The sequence below is a fragment of the Protopterus annectens genome, chromosome 5.part0 (genome assembly GCF_019279795.1).
Source record: "Protopterus annectens isolate FY-2018-M chromosome 5.part0, PAN1.0, whole genome shotgun sequence".
NCBI classification, from domain to species: Eukaryota; Metazoa; Chordata; order Ceratodontiformes; family Protopteridae; genus Protopterus; species Protopterus annectens.
Genome location: NC_056735.1, coordinates 864040819 through 864062940, shown reverse-complemented (window position 1 = coordinate 864062940; position 22122 = coordinate 864040819). Strand labels below are relative to the sequence as shown.

Here is a 22122-nt window from a genome sequence, read left to right as displayed (position 1 = left end):
TACATAAACAAATCTAGGACTGCATTGCAAAATATATCCTCCAAGACAAACAGCATGGCTTCAGGCCAAAGCACAGCACCTTAACTGCCGTATTACAACTAAACAGTGAAAAGGGTAATTAGGTTGCAGCCACGTTCACAGACCTCAAAAACAGTATTTAAATGGGTTAACAATAGTGTACTGCTGGAAAAAAGCCTATCTGTACATTATTTAAAATTATTTACAATAAAGACTTTGCTTTTACTAACCCTTATCAAACATCCACTGGAGTTCTACAAGGATCATTGCCTTCGACCACTACTTTTTATTTTATTCATCAAACAGCTGCCACAGGACCTAAGAAACGTAAAAATCATCCTGTATGCTGATGGCATTGTCATCACATGGTCACAAGCATCTCAAAACCAAATCAGCAACTTGTTGTTACATGACTTTAGGCTACTCTGGAAATGAATGTACTATAATATGCCAAACATAAAAACAACAAAATGTATGCTATTTGGGAACAACAAAAAGATTACTCAATGGACAACTCCCTACACATTCATGACCCTGACCGTCACCACCTCCCTTTTGTTTTCAAAACAAAAAAAAAAAGTTGGAGTGCTACTGGACCAAAGCACTTTCTCCCTCATACAGAAGCTCAGTCACAAAATACTTACACAACTCTAGAGGGGTCTAAAAAATTACCAACTTATTAAGCACCCCCTATGGACACCAATGCACCTTCCTTAAAATGCAACTGCTCCCAGTAATTGACAGAACCTCATATCTACCTAATCTACTAACCTATATACTGATAAAACTGATTATGCTCTTACACAGTGCCTCCTATTCAGAACCACTACCTTACCCATTCAGAAATACATAAATACAATCTTCTCATTAGGTCATCATACTCTATTCAACAGTAGATCAATAGATCACACTGAAAAACACCTTACAAGAATACTGGAACAAACTACATCAAGAAACTACAGCCATCACACTTTGCAATATTGTAAAAAACACCTTAAGAAGCACATTAAAAATGACATTATCATTGCTTTGACAATCACTGGTAACATTCAACACAGCACTGTTTACAGTTTCCATCTACAACCCTGCTAATAGCATTCATCCATGCTTATTTGAGTTTTAGATCCAATGTTAGGGCATCTTGTAACAAACTTGTTTCTAATTTTCTATTTACCCCATATTCCTGCTATATCCTAGCTTTTTTTTTTTACTCCAACTTTATTTTATTCCACTCCCTCAGAGTACTCGTTTGCCTTTCATTAATGCTCATTATTCTTGGTCACATTCTTACATCTTACTTAAAATCACTGCACTAATGCATTGGGTTGTTCTAATTCCCTTACCGCTGCTACAATACCCCTTCCTTTATTATAACTTCACTTACTACAAATCCAATCATTTGTTTCTACCACAATTTCACATTATCTGCTTTCATATTTATAATCTCATGCTTTGTAAGCAAACATCACATGTACTAGCATTCTGTAACTGCTCTTTGCATTTAACTGCTTATGGATTTACTTGTACTGTCATTTCATAACGGACTGTTTAAAGTCACATGGTACTTTTTAAAGTATGAGAGAATGTTTACAAATTCTCACAGTCTGATGAAGCCCAAGACAAAAGCACTTACTGTGACACTTGACCTTTAAGTGCATGGGCCAGTCATCCAGTGTCAGAGTTTTACACAGCAGCTTGCAGCTCCATTTTCATTTTTTTTAATTTACTTTGTTTCAACAAATCAAGTGAACTGGATTCCTCCATCAGTCAACAAATTTCTGAGAATCTATTCTGGATTGGGAAGAATTTAATTTTGCCATTGCTCGGCTTTAGCTGATACCAAGCTGCCCTTAAGACTAGTAAAATCACATATAACAAAATAGATCAGTTTATTTAAAACACCATTTAGCATCACAGTCTGCAAATTTTTGGTTCTCCAGTACAGCACCTAGCTGGGGTGCTGTGTGAATATTATGCCCTATCTGCGTTTGCAGATGTACAGACAACAATACAGTCCAAACATAATTAAGACTGCTATTTTTTAGTTACTGAGATTATGCACTTAGAGCACAATGCCACTTCAATGGAAACTAAGATACATTAAATTGTATAATTCTGAGGAAATAGGATAGGAAGACAGTGAAACTCAAGTACTGCAAGGGAATTCAAAGACTAACTGGTAACCATCATCATACAGGAAAACAAATGAAGGCTTGGCAACGTATTTTAGTTTTGTTGATCGAGTTAGTTCTCACTAAGCCTATAGCCTATATTATGGCAGCACTTGAGACAGCATTTATACAGATTGAGGAAATATGTTTGGAACAGTAAGAAATTTCCCACTACTGTTTCTAAAACATCCTTGGGATCTTGAACATCCATCCAAACACAGGCAACTAGGACATCAGTTTAACATCCTTTCTGAAGGAATCAAAGGTCAACAATTTATGACAGATGCAAGAATTTTACAGATAAAGTGATGGATAACAGGAAAAAAAAAACTTGCCAAAAAAGAAAACTGACCTAATAAATTTAAGAATACACAGGAAATGAACACTGATTTGACTTGCAAAAGAAAAAGGATACAAGGGATGAAGAGAGAAAACTAAATTCACTATACAATTATACATCTCAATTGCCCAGATTTTTTTCCTCATATTTTTGGTATGCCCCTCATAAATGTGTGATTTTTTGGGCAAATCATTGAGTTCTGATGTTAACTACACAACATACATTTGAGGTTCAAACTTCATATCTTTCAGAAAATGCCTGCTAATGCAAGACTTGCTGTTCTAGCAACTAAATGTATATGCCCAACATTTAAAAAAATCTGTCCCTGATTTTGTGACTTTTGTCAACCTTTCTGGCTTTGTGCAGAATTCTTAAGCTTAGAGGTATGCACATAATACACATAACAAAACCAAGCACAGAATATGAAGTAGTAACAAGAACAGTGCCAAAGAGCCACAACAAAAAGTGTCAAAGGACCACAGAAGACACTCATAAGATGACCTAAAGGAAAATGCAAACATAAGCAATTAGCAATGAAGACATGGGATGCGCATGAAGAAATGGAAGCATTAAAACAGTCACCCTCATTCTAGAGGTAGTTGGGTAAGACTCCTTCTGGGGTATAGTGGAATGCAGTTCTGAAAAAATTCTTTTAAAGGACACAAGCAAATTTAGAAGAAAACAAATTTTTGCATTTGTAGGCACAGACTAGAAAGACGTGAAATGTAGTCTCTGATTAAAAAGAAATCAGAGAGGGAGATGAGAGAGAAAACAAAAATGATAATCACTTCAACAAGGTCCCAACATAAATGTACAGAAAGAGAGTGGTGGATAGCAGGATTACTAACAGTAATGCAATTTCAAAATGCAAAAGGCAACAAGTGGAAAAATGCATCTCAGAATTCAACACTACATCAAGGATCTATCACAAAGATCACACACTGCCCAACAAATTAAGTCCACTTTTACTGATTTAAACAATTACTTCTCAACAAGTAATACTAAAATACAGATGCAAAATCCCTATAAACCAGAGTGTACATTTATGTGAATTTCAAGAAGACCAAGTATGAATTAAGAGCAAATGCAATTTTGATACGAGATGAATGAAAATGCAATTAAGACACTGTTAGGTCGAAACAGTATAAATTGACCTCTCAGACTTGGCACCTATTCTACAAATCCATCTTTCTACTTCAAACACAAATAACTCAATATCTACATATTTTTATTCTAAACTAGCATATGTACTAGTGTATGCCTGAAGGTAGTCAAGACCTTGTACATCAGACAATCAAGTGACTGGGATCACCACTTTAAAATAAGCAAATATCTGAACATTAGTGAAACACACCAGGAACCTCCCCAATAAACCTAATTATATCGACCAGAATCCTAACAAGAGAATCCCTAACACACAAAATTATGATAAGTATAACAAAGTGAAGGTTTCAACAGCGGCTCAGCCAAACAATTCATAGCATCTTTCCATCCTGAAACAAATTATGAAAGCCTTAAGGACTATATAACAGCATTACGTATAGTATGCTGTGCCCTCACATTTACGTCTTTGGCACAGACCAACTGAAAGAAATCAAGCACCTGTAAAGCTAAGCAGCCCTGCCAACTTATTTCCTTTTCTATTTAATACAGTCAAAACATTACTCAATTTAAAGCTGCAAAGAATATAGCTTAGCTGACACTCATATGTAGTATTTTGTCTTATAGTTACTTTGTTCTGAGTTACTATTTGAGCTACTACTTTTTTAAACAGTCTACCTGTTGTCTAGAGATGGAAAACCCTCAAAAGGAAATGTTTTGACCTTAACCTGGGCACCATCTGACAGATACATTCCTCAAGGCGAAGCAAGCCTGCTTACAGATGTGGCTACATTGGTATGGTGCTTGCTACTCACCCATAGCAATGTCCACATAAAAGTGATATATGAATGCTTTTCCAATACAAGTCTTCTGCTGCTGTAAAACAAGGGCCACATCAGCAGGTGTCCTGTCACTAAAGGTGTAACAACTCAGCATATTTAAAAAAATAGGCAAAACAAGCTAGGTAAGAGGTTTTCCTATAAATACACAACCAGTAGACATGGAGTCTACACAGCTGCAATCCATGGAAGGGGTTAGCTCACACACTCTCTCTTACCGGTACAACAGGATCTGGAGAATGAAGAAATAAAAGACAATTATTTTAACTCCTTGCATTTCTTACAAAACTTTTAACAGCCAGCCAAAAAAAGTGGGCACTACCAAGTTCCAAAGTAAGTTCTGTTTGATGCAAGAGTGGCCAAGGTCAATGGCTCAAAGGCCATTTCAGAACACCAAGTAACTGCTTTTCCCCAATCCATATTACCTGAAGCACATTAATGACTACCTTTCAGGAATATGGATATTCTCAAAGCAGTGGGCTTAGAAGTTTTTGCCTGTACAAAGGAAAAATCCGGAATGACAGTCAAACTTTCTTCCTCCAGGACAAAATTCTGTGCACATTTTTCCCAGAAAGTGGGGTAAACACATGCGGTTCTCCGGTTATAAATAAGATGCAAATGTTACTAGCTAAAATGTTAAAAACTATACAAAATTTCCACCTTCTGAGAAATGACTAGAAATTAGTTGCAAACTGAAATAAAATCTATTACTAACATCATGCAAAAATTCAAATACCAAACAGAAGTTAGTAAGCATAAGGTCCAGTGCTCTAATAGCTCAAACAAAGTAAGTCTACAAGTAGACTGGTTATTCCCTTATAATTTCACTTATGGTCCCAGTAGTCAGGTGGTCCAGCTACACAACACAACAGAATAAAATCTTGTAGTCGGCAAACCAAGTCACATTAATGTACAAAATCTATTTTATTCTAGTGTGCATTTTGCTTTAAAATGTACAACACATTTCTATTCAACTCCATTATAAATATTTATGCACAGCAGAAAATTGATTATCCGAACATCAATTATCCGAACGCAGACTTCCAAAGTTTTCAGATAAGATAAAACAAAGTCCAAATACGTACACATTATATATATTTCACTTGAGTGTTTTTTGAGCTTGTATTACAATAATATACTATACCGTTTTGTACTTACAGTATATTTGTTTTATTTTTGTTGTTTAATCAAAAACATTTTTAGAAGTTTTTTTTCAGTTCAGTTATATGTTTGACTATCTGACCTGTTTGATTATCTGAACTACCCCAGGTACCAATTAGTTCGGATAATCGTGACTCTACTGTATGTATATATACTGCTGTTCGCTACTGTGCGTTTTAGTATATCCACCTTAAAAATTACTCTTATGTAGTTGCTACTTTGGTGGTATCTGTGTTCAAGTCATGTCCAAAAAGGGTCAAATGGGCCAAGCCCACTTACCCGGTAAAAAAAGAGCAATTAGAGCTGTTAAGTACTGCAAGAGTCAACAGACATGCTATCATCAACCAGAAGAGTCCCTACTCTGTTTTTTTACCAAGGATGCAAATTTTCCTAGAAAGAAATGGAAGCAGCAGCATTTTCAGAGTGAAAGTGCTATGATTTAACCTGCCTTAAAAGTTGTAATTGGCTTTACACCTGTGCTGCCCTAGAATTATCACTGGGCAATTCTAACCCTCAGAAGGACACAAGAAACATCTTTTAGGCACACAAAGATGCTCTGATGTACAGTAACCCTTCTAGTCAACTCTCTATACAAGTAAAGATGTGATAATCTCACCAAATCTGCAGCAACCACAATGTTATGTACAAATTTCTGTAATTCCTTAATGGTTTACTCCACTACTAATATTGTGGTCAAATGTAGAACCAAGCAGATGAGGAAAGGCACAAATTAAAAAGCAGCTATAGAATTTGCTGATGATGCACTACATGACCATCCTCATATCACCGATCTGCTACTTTTTTTCCCCCTTAACCACGGAAGTTTTTGCCATCATTCCTCCAAAATTTCTCCATAGTAGTGAAACTGGCACTCTAAAGCCATATATATTTCAGTATCCCAAAGGCTGCAGAATATAGGTTAACAAAATGCAAAATTTGCACACACACATGCTGGTTACAGAATACTGTTTGAAACAGTTGTATGTAAGTTACCAAACATTACAGCAAGTGTGAACTATCAGCAGGCTGCTCAGACTAAAGCCCATCTTGTCTACATTAAATAAAGAATATAACAGTCTGCATCGGAAAAATAAGTGCAATGCTGAGGATTTATCCTCTAATTAGCGTATAAAAGACATTCAGATTAGTAACATGTCAGAAGGCAGTCTAAAAAAATTTGAGCTCAGGAGCACCTACTTAACTGGCCATACTGAAGACATGCCTCCTGTGGTGTGCAAACCCTAGCACTATGCCACATACACTTGAAATGGTGAATATACTACTCCACCAATTTTAAAAGCAGCGTGTGGTATACTACTACAGTAGCATGTAATACAAAATGAGCATATTTCCACTATGGTCCCATTGCAGATGGAACAGAATTAAAATCAAAAGTAATGGGAGAATATGTTTGTGCAACGGCAAGGGGTCTGCATTGCAGGAACTCTGAAAATCTCAACTTCTTTTGGTCCAAGAGAACTAGATTCTGGAATTGTACCATCTTCTACAATTTTTGAGCTGCTCTGGTTATTAGCAGGGAAGTGTCCAATCGCACCTGATATATTTGGGGAATCAGTTTCCACGCTCATGTTCTCAACAGGTTCTTCTAGTCTTCCATTCATTTTTGCCATCAAAACTTCAAAATGGCAAGCTATAAAATAAACAAATAAAAGGTTTTCAGTACTTCACCAATGCAAGCTCTAAAATGAGGCTTCTACACACATTAATGGTTAATCACTCTACAAGAACGAGAAATGCAATAAAAGTTCTAGAGAAAAATCTTTTAAAGGTTTTAAAAAGGTTTGAGAAAGACGGTGAAGGGTTTGACAAGCAGAGCAAATAAACCCTACATTGCAACAAATAAAAATTTAAAACATTATTTTATTTATGTATTTACATCAGCTTAAGTGTATACCGCTAACAAAATAAAACACACAATGAAATCCATCAAGAATTAAAGTAGAAGATTTTTAGTACTAAAGAATTACTACAATAACAAAGAAAGAAATAAAAAGAAACCATTAAACAGCAGCTTATTCTCTAGCCAAAACATAGCAAAGGAACACAGAACTGTTTAAGTAGTTCTGTTAATCCAAAATTAGATATGCTTATTGCAATTAACATCATAGGTTGGTACTGGGCTATCTGCCTGAAGGCATATATTAGCCCAGCCACGTTGTGCGGTATTCACCACCCCTTTAGTAGTTCCCTACACCCTTGTACTAGCAGCTAGTACCCTTGGCCCCTATCTAGTAGTGCTGTTGGTGCGATCCCCAGTGTGAACTTTCTGTTACCCATCCACTCATCAAGGTTCCTCTTGAAGAGTGATAGTGAGTGATAGTGATCCCTCTACTTCTGTATTCTATTATCTATGGGTACAGTACAGCTGTGTAAGAACTTACTGTAACAGCAGATGTCCTACCGATCACTGTTGCAGTATTTCTGACATACGGGTTTGTCACCACCGACATCCAGCTGGGGTACCAAAGCTTTACCTTCCCTAGGTCGTATGTCAGATGCATGACCTCGGCTCATATGCAATGGGGTATAAAGACAGATGTACGAGCATGGATCCTCAGACCATCTCCAAGCCAGCAGCCTGAAGACTACTGAGAAAGCAGACTGGTCTGCTAGGAGGGGGTGTAGGTCGAAAAAACTCCCCCCGTACCTATGTAACAGGAGGGGAAAGACAACCGAAGATACGAGTGAGAAAGATGGAAGGCGGGATGGAATACTGCAGAAGTGATCACAGGATATCTACTATTATGTTAAGCTCTTACACAACTGTACGAAGTCCTCACTTAAATCACTGAGTTTTCGCGACATATGCACGCTTCACAGACTTGAAGGTGGCAGGAAGGGTGGTTAGCTATTGAGAAGAGCTGTTCATCTGTTTGGACTGGAATAACCTAGCAAAGGCTGCCCTGGATCTAGAGAAAGCATCAGTCTTACGAGTGTTTGATAAAGTTGTGCACAGAGAAAGAAAAGTTGTGTAAGAACTTACCATAACCATAGGATGCCCTTCTGTTCCATGTTGCAGTATTCTGCATATGGGTTTACACCCTTCTAGTCTCGTGTACGTACGGCCAGTATCTAAAAGCTTTCAGTCCCCTCCTATGTGTATGAGACATCAGGTCTAGGCGAGAGTACATGGGCCATAAAAGTGATGTCGGCACACACTAGCCCCTTAGAACTGAAGGCCTCAATCAGAACCAGTCCTAATAGGTCAATGCCAAGTTATTACCATCCAGAGAGGGAAACCTAGCCGATAAGAGGGGAAGGAGGGAGGGTAGGAATACTGCAACATGGAAGAGAAGGACATCTACGGTTATGGTAAGTTCTTACACAACTTTTCTGTCCTCCTATTCCTATGTTGCAATATTCTGCATATGGATGAGTGCCAAAGCTCATTGAGAAAGGGTGGTTGGCATGGAAGTAGATTCCAGGAACCCATGCAGGATATCCCTAGCAAACCCTGCCCTGGACCTAGAGATGTGGTCTAGTTTGTAGTGTTTGGTGAAGGTATGAACTGAAGACCAGGTGGCTGCCTCCAGGATAGAGTAGGTGTACAGGCCCTTGAAGAAAGCCCCTGAAGACGCCATGGCTCTAGTGGAGTGGGCTCTTACTGTACCTTGAAGTGATGTACCATGGTGCTGGTAACGGCCTTGGAGATCCAAGGTGAAACAGTCTGCTTGGACACAGCCTTCCCTAGTGCTCTAGGGTGCAAAGATATGAAAAGTCGGTCAGTCTTCCTGATAGACTTAGTGTTGTGTAGGTAGAATCTAATTTGTCTGTGAACATCCAGGGAATGAAGTATTCTTTCACTTCTTCCTTCGGGGCTTGGATAAAAAACAGGTAAGTGGATGGCTTGATTGACAGGTCATTGACTACCCTGGGCATGAAAGATGGATTTGTCCTGATGTTAACCCTGTCTTTATGGGAGGGGTAGCCATTAGTGCCTGGAGCTCTGATACCCTTCTGACTGAAGTGATAGCCGCTAGAAGGACGGTCTTCCAGGTGCAAAGCTTTAGGGAAACTTGATCAGCAGGCTCAAAGGGTGGCAGTGTAAGCTTTTCCAGCACATAGTTGAAATCCCAAAGAGGAGGAGTAGGATTCCGGTGGGGGGGGGGGGGGGTCTGAGATGTAGGACCCCTTTGAGGAAGAGCTTCGAAGGGAGCCTGGAAGCCAAAGGGGGATCCATTGGTAGGCATGCAGAGATAGCAGACAAGTGTTCCTTAACAGATGAGTAGGCCAAGCCAGTCTGAAGTAACACAAATAAAACAGCATTAGGGGAACTGTCACTGGTAAGCAGATTCAACTGCTTATTTTGACACCAAGTAATGAACCTTTTCCATTTAGACAGGTATGATTTTCTAGTGTTGGGTTTCCTTGCCTCCTGCAGGACATTGACCAGGTCCTCATGTAAAGGTGTCTGCATGGAATCAGAAGCCTATCCACCACAGGGTCAGGTGTAACAGCTGACACTGTGGGTGGATTAGAGATCCCTTGTGCTGTGTGAGAAGGTCCACTCTGTGGGGTAACGTGTGGTGACTGCCCTTGAACAATTGGAGTAAGGGGAACCAATGCTGTCGGGGCCAGTAGGGAGTTGCCAACAAGATTTTCGGATTGTCCTGCTGAATCCACAAGCATGACCTTCTGAGTGAGAGGGAAGGGGGGGGGGCTGCATAAAGGTATTTCCCCTTCTATGAGACAGTGAAGGCATCTATTGCCAGTGCTTGTGGGTCTGGTGTCCTGGTGCAGTATCCAGGAAGTTGCCTGTTGTTGGCGGAGGCAAACGGGTCTGTTTGAGGTGTACCCCATCTGTGGACCATATCCAGAAAGATTTCCCTGTGAAGCATCCATTCGTAATGGTTTGTGCTGGTTCTGCTCAAAAACTCTGCTTGGGAGTTGTGGAGAGAGGGAATTTATACTGTTTTCAGGTTAATTCCCTGGGAAGTGGCTACTTCCCACACTAGTATAGCAAGTCTGCAGAGTAGGTAGGACTTGGTCCCTCCTTATTTGTTAATATACCACAGGACAGTGGTTTTGCTAGTGTATATCAGGAGAAATCCCTTCCGAAGGAAAGGAGTGAATACTGAAGGGCTAGGAGGATTGCACTCATTTCTCTGGCATTGATGTGTTCGTTTTTTTGCCTGCATGTCCACAGGCCTTGAACTTTTCGATGGCCGAGAGTGGCCCCCCCCAGCCCAGGTCTGAGGCATCTGTATGCATGATCTGAAAAGGTTGAAGTGGTTGGAGGGGAAGTCCTGGGTTGAGATTCACCTGAGCCAACCACCAAAAGATGATCGGTTTTAGACATGGAAGCAAGAGCAAAATGAGTTCCAGTGGGTGGTTGTGCTGCTTCCAGACAGAGGGTAGGTACCACTGTAGTTTTCTCATGTGTAACCGAGCTAGGGGAAGCATGGGAATGGTAGCTACCATGTAACACAGAAGCCTGAGGTACTTGTTTTGCAGTCAGATGGGGGGAGTGTACAATCCCTTGCAGGTGGTTCTGTGAGAGAACTCACCTTTGCTGGGGGCAGGAATGCCTCCATCAAGTCTGTGCGGATTCTGCACCCTAAGAACACAATGTCTTGGGTCGGTGTGAGGTTGGACTTTGGGAAGTTTATTTGGAACCCAAGAGCCTGTAGGAAAGACATCACAAACTGGATATGGGTTAGGAGTGTTTTTTGGCTGGCAGCCTGTAAAAGCATGTCGTCCAGGTATGAGAATATCTGTATCCCTTTTGTCCCGCAAAAGGCCATTACCAGAGTCAGGCATTTGGTGGAGACTCTGGGTGCAGTTGAAAGTCCAAAAGGCAAGGCAGAGAATTGCAAATGTGAGGAGCCCACTAAGAATCTTAAGTATTTTCTGTATGTGGGTCTTATGGGAATGTCCAAGTAGCCATCATTGATGTCTAGTGTAGCTAGGAATCCTTTGCATATAAGAGGGAATAGAGCTGACAGGGTCAGAATTTTGAAAGTTGGCACCTTTTAGAAAGGACTGAGCCTTGAAAGGTCTAGGATGGGTCTCCATGGCCCTTTTCTGGGAACCAAGAAAATCCTTGAGGCGGACCCTTTTCTAAATTGGAAGGGAGAAATTTTTTTCTATAGTGCCCTGGTTTAAAAGGGACTGTAGTACTGGTAGCAGGAGGGGCAGCTGGTGAGCAGGAGGCTGTGGCCTGTCTAGACTTACTGGAGAGGTTATCCATGATAGGTAGTAACCATCTTGGAGGATGGAGAAGACCCACTTGCCTGAAGTGACCTGATTCCAAACAGGAAGGCAATGGGAAAGGTGAGCAGACAGTGGGATGGAAGCAGCTGGTGGGGGAGGCAGGAGTGGCAGGTAGTCAGACACTACCTGCTCTGTCCTGAAAGGGCATCCTTTGACAGAAGAGGAAGGTGCTCTAGCTGAAGGATTTTTCTTTCTTAGTAATAGCAACGTGATAAAACCCCTGCTAAAAGATGAACGCTCCTAGTTTCAAGTGAATGTTAATATATAAAAGCAACAAACTGGAGCGAAACGACCTCAGTTGAAAAACATTTCCAAGAACACAAAAAGGTTATTCAACCCAAAAAAGAAAGAAGTTCATAATCTTCCAATCCAATAATCACTCTCAACGGCACGTAATCCAAACGAACTATTTATTTATTGAGCTAGCAAACAGTAAGCGCTTTCACCATAGGGCTTTTTCAAACTTCAACAGTAGCCTTTGAAATTAAGCAGCTTATATACATATAGGGAGAAGTTCATCAGTATAATCAGGTTAATTAATTAATTAATTGAGCTCAATTAAAAACAACCCAAACCTTATAGAATATAACAAATCTTTTAAAACTGAGATGAAATAGCATTTAAACATATATAAAATTCTATAATACTATTTATTCATATCTGATCATAAATACCTATGTTAATAAATAAATAAATGTGTGTATAGAAAATATAAAAATACAAAAATACAGTAAAAACTGAATAATGACACAAATAACATATAATAAAAGCATGTAATAAAAATAATAGTATCATAGAATTTTATATATGTTTAAATGCTATTTCATCTCAGTTTTAAAAGATTTGTTACATTCTTGGAAATATTTTTCAACTGAGGTCGTTCGCTCCAGTTTGTTGCTTTTATAGATTTTTTTTTCTTGCTTGCCTGTGCCTAGTTTGAGGAACAGGATTGGAGTGTTTCCTGATGAACTGCGTTTTCGCAGGATAGTTCCCGTAAAATTTAGGTACAGGGGAAACTAGCAGATGTTTAAGATCCTGCATCTCTTTTCCTTTTTGTTGCAGGGATTTGAAAAGATCTGCTACTTTTGAGAGAAATAAGGCAGCATTGTCAAGTGGTGCATCATTGAACTTAGCTCTGAAATCATCTGGCCAGGTCAAGCAGCAAGAGAAACCACTGTTGCCTCGGCCAAACTGCAGCCAGTAAGAGGAGTTTGGGTATTTTTTTTTTTGTTCCTTGAGAAACATTTTTGGAATAGGAAGGAGGGAAGGCATTGAAGAACTTCCATGTCATCCAGGCTGCGGGACAAGGATGCCTGGTGCAGAGCTGGAGAAGCTGATCACTGCCTGGTGAAGCAAATAGGTCTATCTGAGGAGTGTCGCACTGAAATGTGATGATGTGGAAGACCACTCTGTTCAAAGTCCACTCATGGGAGTCCTCCAGGAAACAATAAGTAGTCTGCTAGTACATTGTCCTGAGAGGGGACGTATGTGGCTGAAAGCATGATGATAATTTATGTCATCAAATTCCACGCCTCCTGTGCTAACCAGCATAGACTTTGTGCCTTCCTGTTTTATGTACCACGTTTGTGGTGTGGTTTGTGCACACTTGGAGAGGTCTTGGTTTCCAAACGTGGGTGGAAATCTGAAGAGCTTGCAGAAGAAATTTCATTTCTTTTAGGTTGATGTGTTCTTTCAGAAACAGGGATTGCATCTTCCCTGCACTCAGTGTGATCCAGTCCATGCCCCCCCATGCCTCAGCTGAGGCATCCTTGTGAATGGTAATCCAGGGATGACATGTGCCTTCCACCAAATTAGCTCTTTCTTGAGACAAGGGAAGAGGGAAATCAGGTTTTTCATGGGGTGGCAGTGCTGGGACCACACAAATCTCAGACACCAATGGATTTTCCTCATGTGGAGTGTGGTCAGTAGGAGCACAAGAATGGTGGCTGCCATAAACCCCAAAGTCCTACAAGTTCTCTCTAAGGCCAAAAACATGGACTTTATGAGACCAGACAACATTCCCACACGGTTTACTAAACAATCTAAAACAAGACCTAGCCGAACCACTTGGGAGTCTCTAACCATAGCCTGAGCACTGGCTTTGTTCCAGCAGAGTGGACAACAGCAACAGTAATCCCCTCCCACAAAAGGGGTCCCATCAACCAACCCTAGGAACTATCAACCCATAAGCCTAACCATCCTTATCTCGAAGGCCATGGAACGAATCATCATCACAGACCTTATCGACACGGACACAAGTGACCTCCAAACTCTTGACCTGACCAAGTTTGGTTTCGTCAAGAGTAGATCTTGCTTATTAAACCTGGAAGACTTCTTTGAGAATGTAACCAAAGCCTTGGATGAGGGCAAAGCAGTACATAACGCCCATCTGCATTTAGTCAAGGCTTTTGACAATTCCCCAATCAGGAATCACTGAGAAACTCTCCCAGCTGGGGATTAACCCATATGTCACTAGATGTGTAGCCAACTGGCTCACCGACAGAACGCACACCGTCAAAGGTGGGGAGTCCAACTCCACCAGTAGACCAGCGGGGAACCACAAGGATCTGTGCTGGGCCCGCTACTGTTTGGAATCTATTTCTCAGAAGTCCAGGCAAAAGTAGATGGCTTGTGGCTTACCAAGTCTGCAGATGACTGTAAACTGGGCATAAACATAGTCCCCTAACAATGTTAACATATTACAGAAGGGACTGATGCAAACAAATGATTGGTGCCAAAGTCACAGACTAAAACTAAACACACACAAAAAAATGCCTCATTATTCCCTTAGGCAAAGAAGTACCCCTGCTAATTACGATAGAGAGATAGAGATAGGACCCTTCTAAGTTCAAACCCAGTGGTGCACGACTTGGGAATACAGGTTGACAACAACCTAAACTTTGATCACCATGTGTCCATAATAGTAAGAAAGCCTTCTACATTGTGCATCCAAGACTGAAGTTAAATAACTCTGCTGTACGCGACCCTTATAAGACCATTGAGTACAATGCTCCCTTCTGTATATACCTCACCAGACACCTGCAACAACTCGAGTGACCATCAAGGTTTCTAACAAACAATCCAGGGCCTCCAAAACATGTCATATTTGGAAATACTGAAAGCCCTGTCAATGTACTCTGTATCATATCAGCTGCTGAGAGGTGAACTGTGCCTGGCATACAGGGCAGTCTCTGACCCTGTCCTAATGGAAAACATGCCAGACAAACTGATGCATCTCCCAGAGATTGCAGCTCCTCTGGAATAAGCTCCCACTTCATGTGAGGCACAGCTTCTCAATGACCCTATTTAAGTGCAACCTTGGCAATTGGATAGGTGATCGGAAATTCACCCCGGGGGGGTGGCACCTATGTCTCTCATGGACAGGTGCAGTCAGTGCTGATCAAAAAAACTAACCACCACCATCCAACTATGATCAATTAGGGCACACAGTTTTATTTTCATGGTTAGGATTGTAAAGGCCCTAGGGCCATTAGCCTAGTAACCTCCTATGAACCCAAGCATCTTCACTGCAGAGCAATGGATTGTGGAGGAGATGACTTTGGAAGTAAGTGGACAGACTGAGAACCTTCTCCTGGGGAAAGAAGGCATGCATTTTCGTTTCTGTACAGTCTACATACCAGAAACACCAAGTCCCATGTAGGAACCATTTGTGTTTTTTTTGTAGTATACAGTATAAGCCTAAACTTGCCAGAAGGTGGAGGGTGATTTTAAGATGTTGAAGCATAACTTCTGGGGGAGCAGCCTGATCACGATGGCATGCAGGTAGGGAAAATTTGAATTTCTTGAGAGCAACAGAAAGCTACTACTGGCATTAGGCCCTTTGTGAACATTCTTGGGGCTGTGGAAAGACCAAAAGGCAGAGCAGTAAAATGAAAATGTGAGGAGCCAAAGAAAAACCTGAGGAATCTCCTGCAAGAGGTGTGAATGGGAATGTGAAGATAGGCATCCTTCAGATCTAATGACACAAAGAAAACTTGTGGCAGGATGAAGGATAAGAGTCTGATGACAGAAAAATCTGAAAGATGGTACCTTCAGGATACGCAGGTGTAGGATGGGTCTCCACTACCAATCTTTTTTAGGACTAGGAAAAACCTGGAATACAACCCTTTTCCCATTAATTCTTTTGGGGCTTGCTCGATGGTACCCTGAGTGAAGAAATCTTGAATAATGGGGGTCAGAAGGGATATTTAGTTTTGAGAAGTTGATGGCATGACCATCAGAGGGGAAATATTTTCCCAGGGTACGGCAGAGCCATCCTTGATGATGGAGAGGGCCCACTTGTTTGTGATAACAGCTTCCCACCTGGCCAGAGAGAGTGACAGCCTTTGAGAAAAAGGGGCAATGGTGCTGAGGAAATGGGGGGGGGGGCGCTAATGCAGGCATAGTCACAGGATTTTACTTCCAAAGGGTGGCCTCCCAGCTGGAGGTTTCCAAGTATCTTTCCTAACTTTGTTTCAAACTTTCCTATGAGCCTTTCTAATGAAGGCAGTAGATTTAGCCAGGTACTTACTATGTTATCTAGGGACTGAAGAGAGTAGGATCTGTCTGCAGCCTTTCCTGGTCTTACCTTGGTCTTGGAGGAGTTTGAACAGACTGGTCGCCTGAAGGCTATACAGCAAGTCTTTGTCCAAAGATGAATTTAAAATCTTAGATTTAAACAAGAACAGATCCAGTGGCAACTACCCTAGAAGAAGGGGCCACAGCATTGTAAGTGCACTTAATGTGTCTGGCAGAGTGGTCTGCAAAAGTAAGCTCTGCATTTGATGCTTAAGAGTCTGCTATAGGAGGATTCAAGCTAACTTTGTTTAGAGAGATAAGAACAGAGATCAAATACTTGTTGTCATCTGAGTCTGGTAATTAATTGCCCTAAAGACATGGGTAGCAGAGGTGTAAACCTTCTCCCCATCATCTATCCCTGCCCCTACTATCCTTGTCAGTAGGCAAGGCATTAGCACTGGGCAAAAGCTAAGGGGTTATTTGAAGAGAGAGAGAGCGAGAGACAGGGAGAGACACCACATAAGAGCCTGCCACTGGGTTCTTGTACAGAAATTTAATTGACAGGAAGTTACTAGGCTAACTTAAGAGCGCTTACAAGCTTAGCCACTATAACCTGATTTTACCCAATATATGGCCCCGACGGAAGGACTATGTTTAATGTGAATAGGAAGCCTGTTCCAAATAAGGGATAACCTCTGAGACACGCATCTGTCTCTCCAGCATTTTCTTTGAGTCACTGATTAGATTTGACCCCTAGATCATGTGACCCTCATGTGGTTTGTCTTGGGAATATGTAGCAGCTCTATCAGGGTTGAATTTTTGAGTGTCTTGCAGGTTAGTCATAGGTCACCCCTTAACAGTCGGGAGGTGTGTACTGCATTACCTGGGATAACTCTAGTTGGGCGAAAGCTGGATGTAAAACCAATCAACCAACCAAACATGAACTAAGTGTTACACTCAATGTAGGTTCACTGACAAGATGAGGTCTGGAAGTGCAAGACATGATAATATATCTAGCCGCCTCTGTACTATGCATTTAAGAGAAGACTGAAGAGCAGTACAGCAAAGACACTTGGCTTGGGATCCAGAACCTACTACTGAGGAGGAGGACAGGCTAAAAGAGGGCTTCAGATGGCAGTGAGGGATATCATCAGAATTAGTGACAGACCTATGGCAATCAGACTCCAGTGTAATGATAGGGCAGTATTCATAATCTCAGCCTATGCCCCACAGCACGGCTGTGATAGTGAGGAAAACAGTGCATTCATACAGCAGCTGCAGGACATACTACATAAAGCAGGAAAACACAAATCTGTGCTGATAATGGGTGGCTTGAATGGACATACTGGGTTGACAGAACAGGATATGAGGACTGCCTGGGTCCACATGGGTGGGGCAACAGGAATAAAGGAGAACAGGCCATTGTAGATTTCTGTCTAGCAAATGGTTAGACTGTAGCCAACATATGGTTCAGAAAGTGTATGTCACAAGACTACACATACAAGAGTGGCCAACATGCAACTCTGGTAGACTTCCTCCTAGTAAGGAAAGGGCACTGTGGTAGAATCAGTGATTTCAAAGTCATCCCCAGTGAAACAGAAGGGCCACAGCATAAACCACCGGTTTCCACAATCAGCGGCAAGAAATAGTCAAAGAGGGCTCTAAGGAAAACAGAGACCAGGCTGAAGACCTGGAAGTTGACTGGAGAGAATGTACAACAGTTCAAGGAATTTCTTGGGGTTGTAGCACCCCAAAAAGAGGAGAAAACAGATGGAGTTGAAGAATGGCAGCATCTCAAAACAGTACGGGTGAGAACTACTGAACATCTGACATGTGGCAGAGCCAGGTATGGAATTAGGGTACTTAAATAAAGCTGATGGCAGAATGCAGAAGTCATCAAAAGAAAGGAGGAAAAAGTGGGAGACAGAAAAGCTGGACAAGGCTAGGAAGGAATACTAGTTGGCTAACAAAGAAGTTGTAAAAGCAAAGATCAGTGTGTCGGAGGCACTCTACCAGCTTCTGGAAAGTGACTCAGTCAGTGGCAAGAAGAAACTATATCAGGTTGCAGGCCAAAGACAGAGATAAAGGAAATAGTCAGATCCTTCATAATGGATGCCAGCAACAACATGCTCACTAGTCCACGGGCCATCATAGGCAGATGGAAGGAGTACTTACAGTAGTTTCTGAATGAAGAAAGCCTCACAAAAAACTGTACTGCCCAGACATGCCTACGATAAGAGAAGAGCCCACCCTAGAAGTAAGAACAGCACTAAGGAAAATGAAATCAGGAAAAGCAGCAGGCTCAGATGAGATCACAGCAGATATGATAAAGATGTTGGGTGAAATGGCTCCTGAGGGTACTCACACCAGTGTGGTGAGAAAGGTGCATCTTTCAGATGCCTGGAGAATAAGCATACTCATGCCAATGTACAAGAACAGTTGTGGGCAGTAAGATATCAAATTCCTGTCACACTCCACAAAATTTCTGGAAAGGGTGACTGATAAATTTTTTATGCAGCACAGTAGGAAAGTAAGATGGGAGATGAGCTGTTCAGATTCATATCAGTGGGCAGCACAACTGGCCCACTGTTTGCAGTGAGACAGATAGTTGAAAGGAAACCTGAGATGATAAAAGAGCCCAAACTTAGGCAAGGGCAGAAAAAGAGCCTAGGATCTTTCAAGGGCCCAGAAAGCAAATCTCTTCCATTACTTTGTTAATCTTTCTAGCAGAAGCCTTTTGAGAAGAAAAAATGTGACAGACTGGAGAGGAAAGCATGGGCTGTCTAGTAATGAGAACTGGAGTTACCATTTAGTCCATGAATCATCCCTGTCTGGTGAGACAGGAGGTTGGGACTGGGATCCAGTATCCAGGGCAGATGTACAAGATAAGGCCAAGAGAAGGGAAACCAAATTTTACGAGGTCAAAAAAGGTGCAATAAGGATAACTGTGCTCTTCAACTGGTATGTTTTTTGCAGAAATTTGGAGATCAGAGGTAATGGGAGGGGGGTGTTAAATAGAGAGAAGCCTGGAGGGCCACTCGTGAAGTAGAGCATCTCTTGGTGACTCCCCCTTTGAAGGGCCAGGGCAAAGAACCTGCTGCACTTGAGAGAAGCAAAAAGGTTGTAGTAGGGATGACACCATAGATGGAAAATTCTCTCAGTCACTGACACAGAGACCACTCATGAGGCATCAGAATGGACCTGCTTAGTTTGTCTGCAACCACGTTGGCTTTCTCTGGTATGTGCATTGCTTTGCGAAAGTGGCTTGAAGAGATCACTCACTGCCACACTCACTGCTTCTCAACATAGAGGGTTAAGATCTGGTTCCTTCCTGTTTGTTAATGCACCAGACTACATACATGTCTGTCTGAATAGCAATCGTCCAAGTAAGAACAGTGTCTTTAAAAGATTGCAGCGCTAGGAGGACTGCTATCACTTCCAGGACACTGATCTGCATCTTGGCCTCTTCTGGGGACCGTGTACCTTGGACTGTCCTTTCCAAGTAGTGCCCCCCTGTTGAGAGTATCTGTGGTGACTGTGACCATAGGTAGGGGGAAAACAAATGGATGGCCTTGGGAATAGAGTGAAGCCACCAAAGAAATTTTTTGCAAGACTGATCTTGACTAGGGCAAATTAAAGGTACATGCGATGCTGCACACAGAACAGCCAAGTGTCGTCCATAAAAATGATGTCTACATGTACCACCCTCAGAACTGAATGTCCTAGTCAGAACACCAGTCCAAGGAAGAGGCAGAAGGAAAAAACAAAGACAGATCCAAGGAAGAGCATGAACCAAGGGGGAAGGAGGGTGGGATAGAATACTGCAACATGGAAGAGAAGGACATCTATAGTTATGGTAAGAGTTTACACAACTATGTCCTTCTACTCCCATGTCACACAACTGATAATATGAGGGAGAATACCAAAGTGAGAAGGGGGAAGGGGAGCACGAAGTCTCCACAAATCCATGCAGAACAGCTTTAGCAAATCCTGCTCTAGCTCTGGACATAGAATACAGTTTGTTTTTAGTGTTTTGTGAAGGTATGAAGAGGACCAAATAACTGCCTCTAGGATAGAGGCAGTGTCAAATCCTTTAAAGAAGGTTCCAGAGGAGGCCACTGCTCTACTAGAACAGACCTTAGAGGAAGAAGTTTTTTCTCCAAGAGAGATTAAAAAAAGGTAATAGCCTTTGAAATCAAAGATTAAACAGTCTGTTTAGAAACAGGTTTACCTAGCGTCCTGGTGTGAAAGGAAACAAAGGACTGTTCAGCCTTTCTAATGGGTTTAGTCTTGTTCAGATACAATCCAAGTTGTCTGTGTACATCTAAAGTGTACAACACACTCTCACTGGAGTTTTGAGTAGAAGAGAAAAGGTGGGTAGATGAATAGATTGATTGAGGGACAAGTCGTTAACCACTTTAGGCATGAAGGGTTGGGACGCAGGGACTCCCTGTCCTTATGGAAAATCAGAAAAAGTTGAGAAGCCATTAAACTTGGAGTTCTGAAACTTGCCTAGCAGAGATAATGGTTGCTAGCAAAACAGTTTTCCAAGTGCAGAATTTTAGAGAAGAGGAATCAGCAGGCTCGAAAGGAGTCTGGGTCAGTTTTTCCAAGATGAAATTCAGGTCCCATGGAGGAGGAGGAACAGGTTTCCTGGAGGTCTTATGTGAAGGATGCCTTTTAAGAAAAGTTTGACCTATAACCTAAAAGCTAAGGGGAGAGACAAAGGCAGACGTTCAAAAATAGCTGACAAATGGGCTTTAACTGAAGAATAAGCCAGTCCAGCCTTAAGCAGTTCACACAAGTAAGAAAGAACTAGAGGGATATAGACTGAAAATGGATCTAGTCTCTTACTAAGGCACCAGATGGAGAACCTTTTCCATTTGGTCAAGTAAGATCTCCTTGTATTAGGTTTCCTGGCCTCCTGCAGGATTAAAAGCACGTCCTTAGAAAAAAGGTTTCTGAAAGGAATCAGAAGCCCATCACCCACAAGGTCAGGTTCAGTGTTGCCAAACATGGGTAAATGAGATCCCTTATCTTATGTGAGTAGATCCACCCTATGAGGTAGCTTGTGATGACTGCCTTTGACTAACTGCAGAAAAACAGGGAACGAATGCTGTCTTGGCCAAAAGGGGGTCAACCAACAAGATTTTTGGTTTATCCTTAATTAGGGGGAAGGGGAGAATGCGTAAAGAAACATCCCCTTCCAGGAGAATGATAGGGCATCTACCTTCCAAACCAGGGGATGTGGTACTCTGCCACATAACTTTGGAAGGTGTCTGTCAAAGGGGAGGCAGAGAAATCAATTTGAGGAGTGCCCCACTGATGGAGAATGTCCAGAAACACATTCTTTTGCATCATCCATTCGTGAGCTTGCGTCATGGATCTGCCTGAACATTTACAGCTGATGGGATGCAAACTGCAGATAAAGTTACCTTTGCCTGAAGAGAAATTCTCCCAGGCTTGGATTGCTAACCTGCAAAGTAGGTACAGGACTTTGTTCTCCCCTGCTTGTTCACATACCAGAGAACCGTGGTGTTGTCTGTGAACAGCTTCAAAGGACCTGGAAGGAGAGATGACCTTAAGGCTTGAAGGGCCAGGATCAGCACCCTCATCTCTTTGATGTTGAAGTGTTGCTTCCTTATGGGGGGTGACCACAGGTCTTGGACTTTTAGGTTTCCCAAAAGCCTCCAGGAACACCACCTCCTCTTGGGATGGGATGTTGAAAGACCAACCAGCT

The 22122-nt window shown here is 41.7% G+C and overlaps 1 protein-coding gene across 1 annotated transcript in view; it reads right to left on the bottom strand.

Moving 5' to 3' along the window:
* Positions 1-22122, bottom strand: part of ANKRD10 (ankyrin repeat domain 10) — a 955792-nt gene that overhangs the window by 258277 nt on the left and 675393 nt on the right. Inside the window, exon 5 of the mRNA XM_044072655.1 lies at positions 7186-7281. Coding sequence (XP_043928590.1) covers positions 7186-7281 — 96 coding nt within the window. The remainder of the gene's footprint in view (positions 1-7185; positions 7282-22122) is intronic.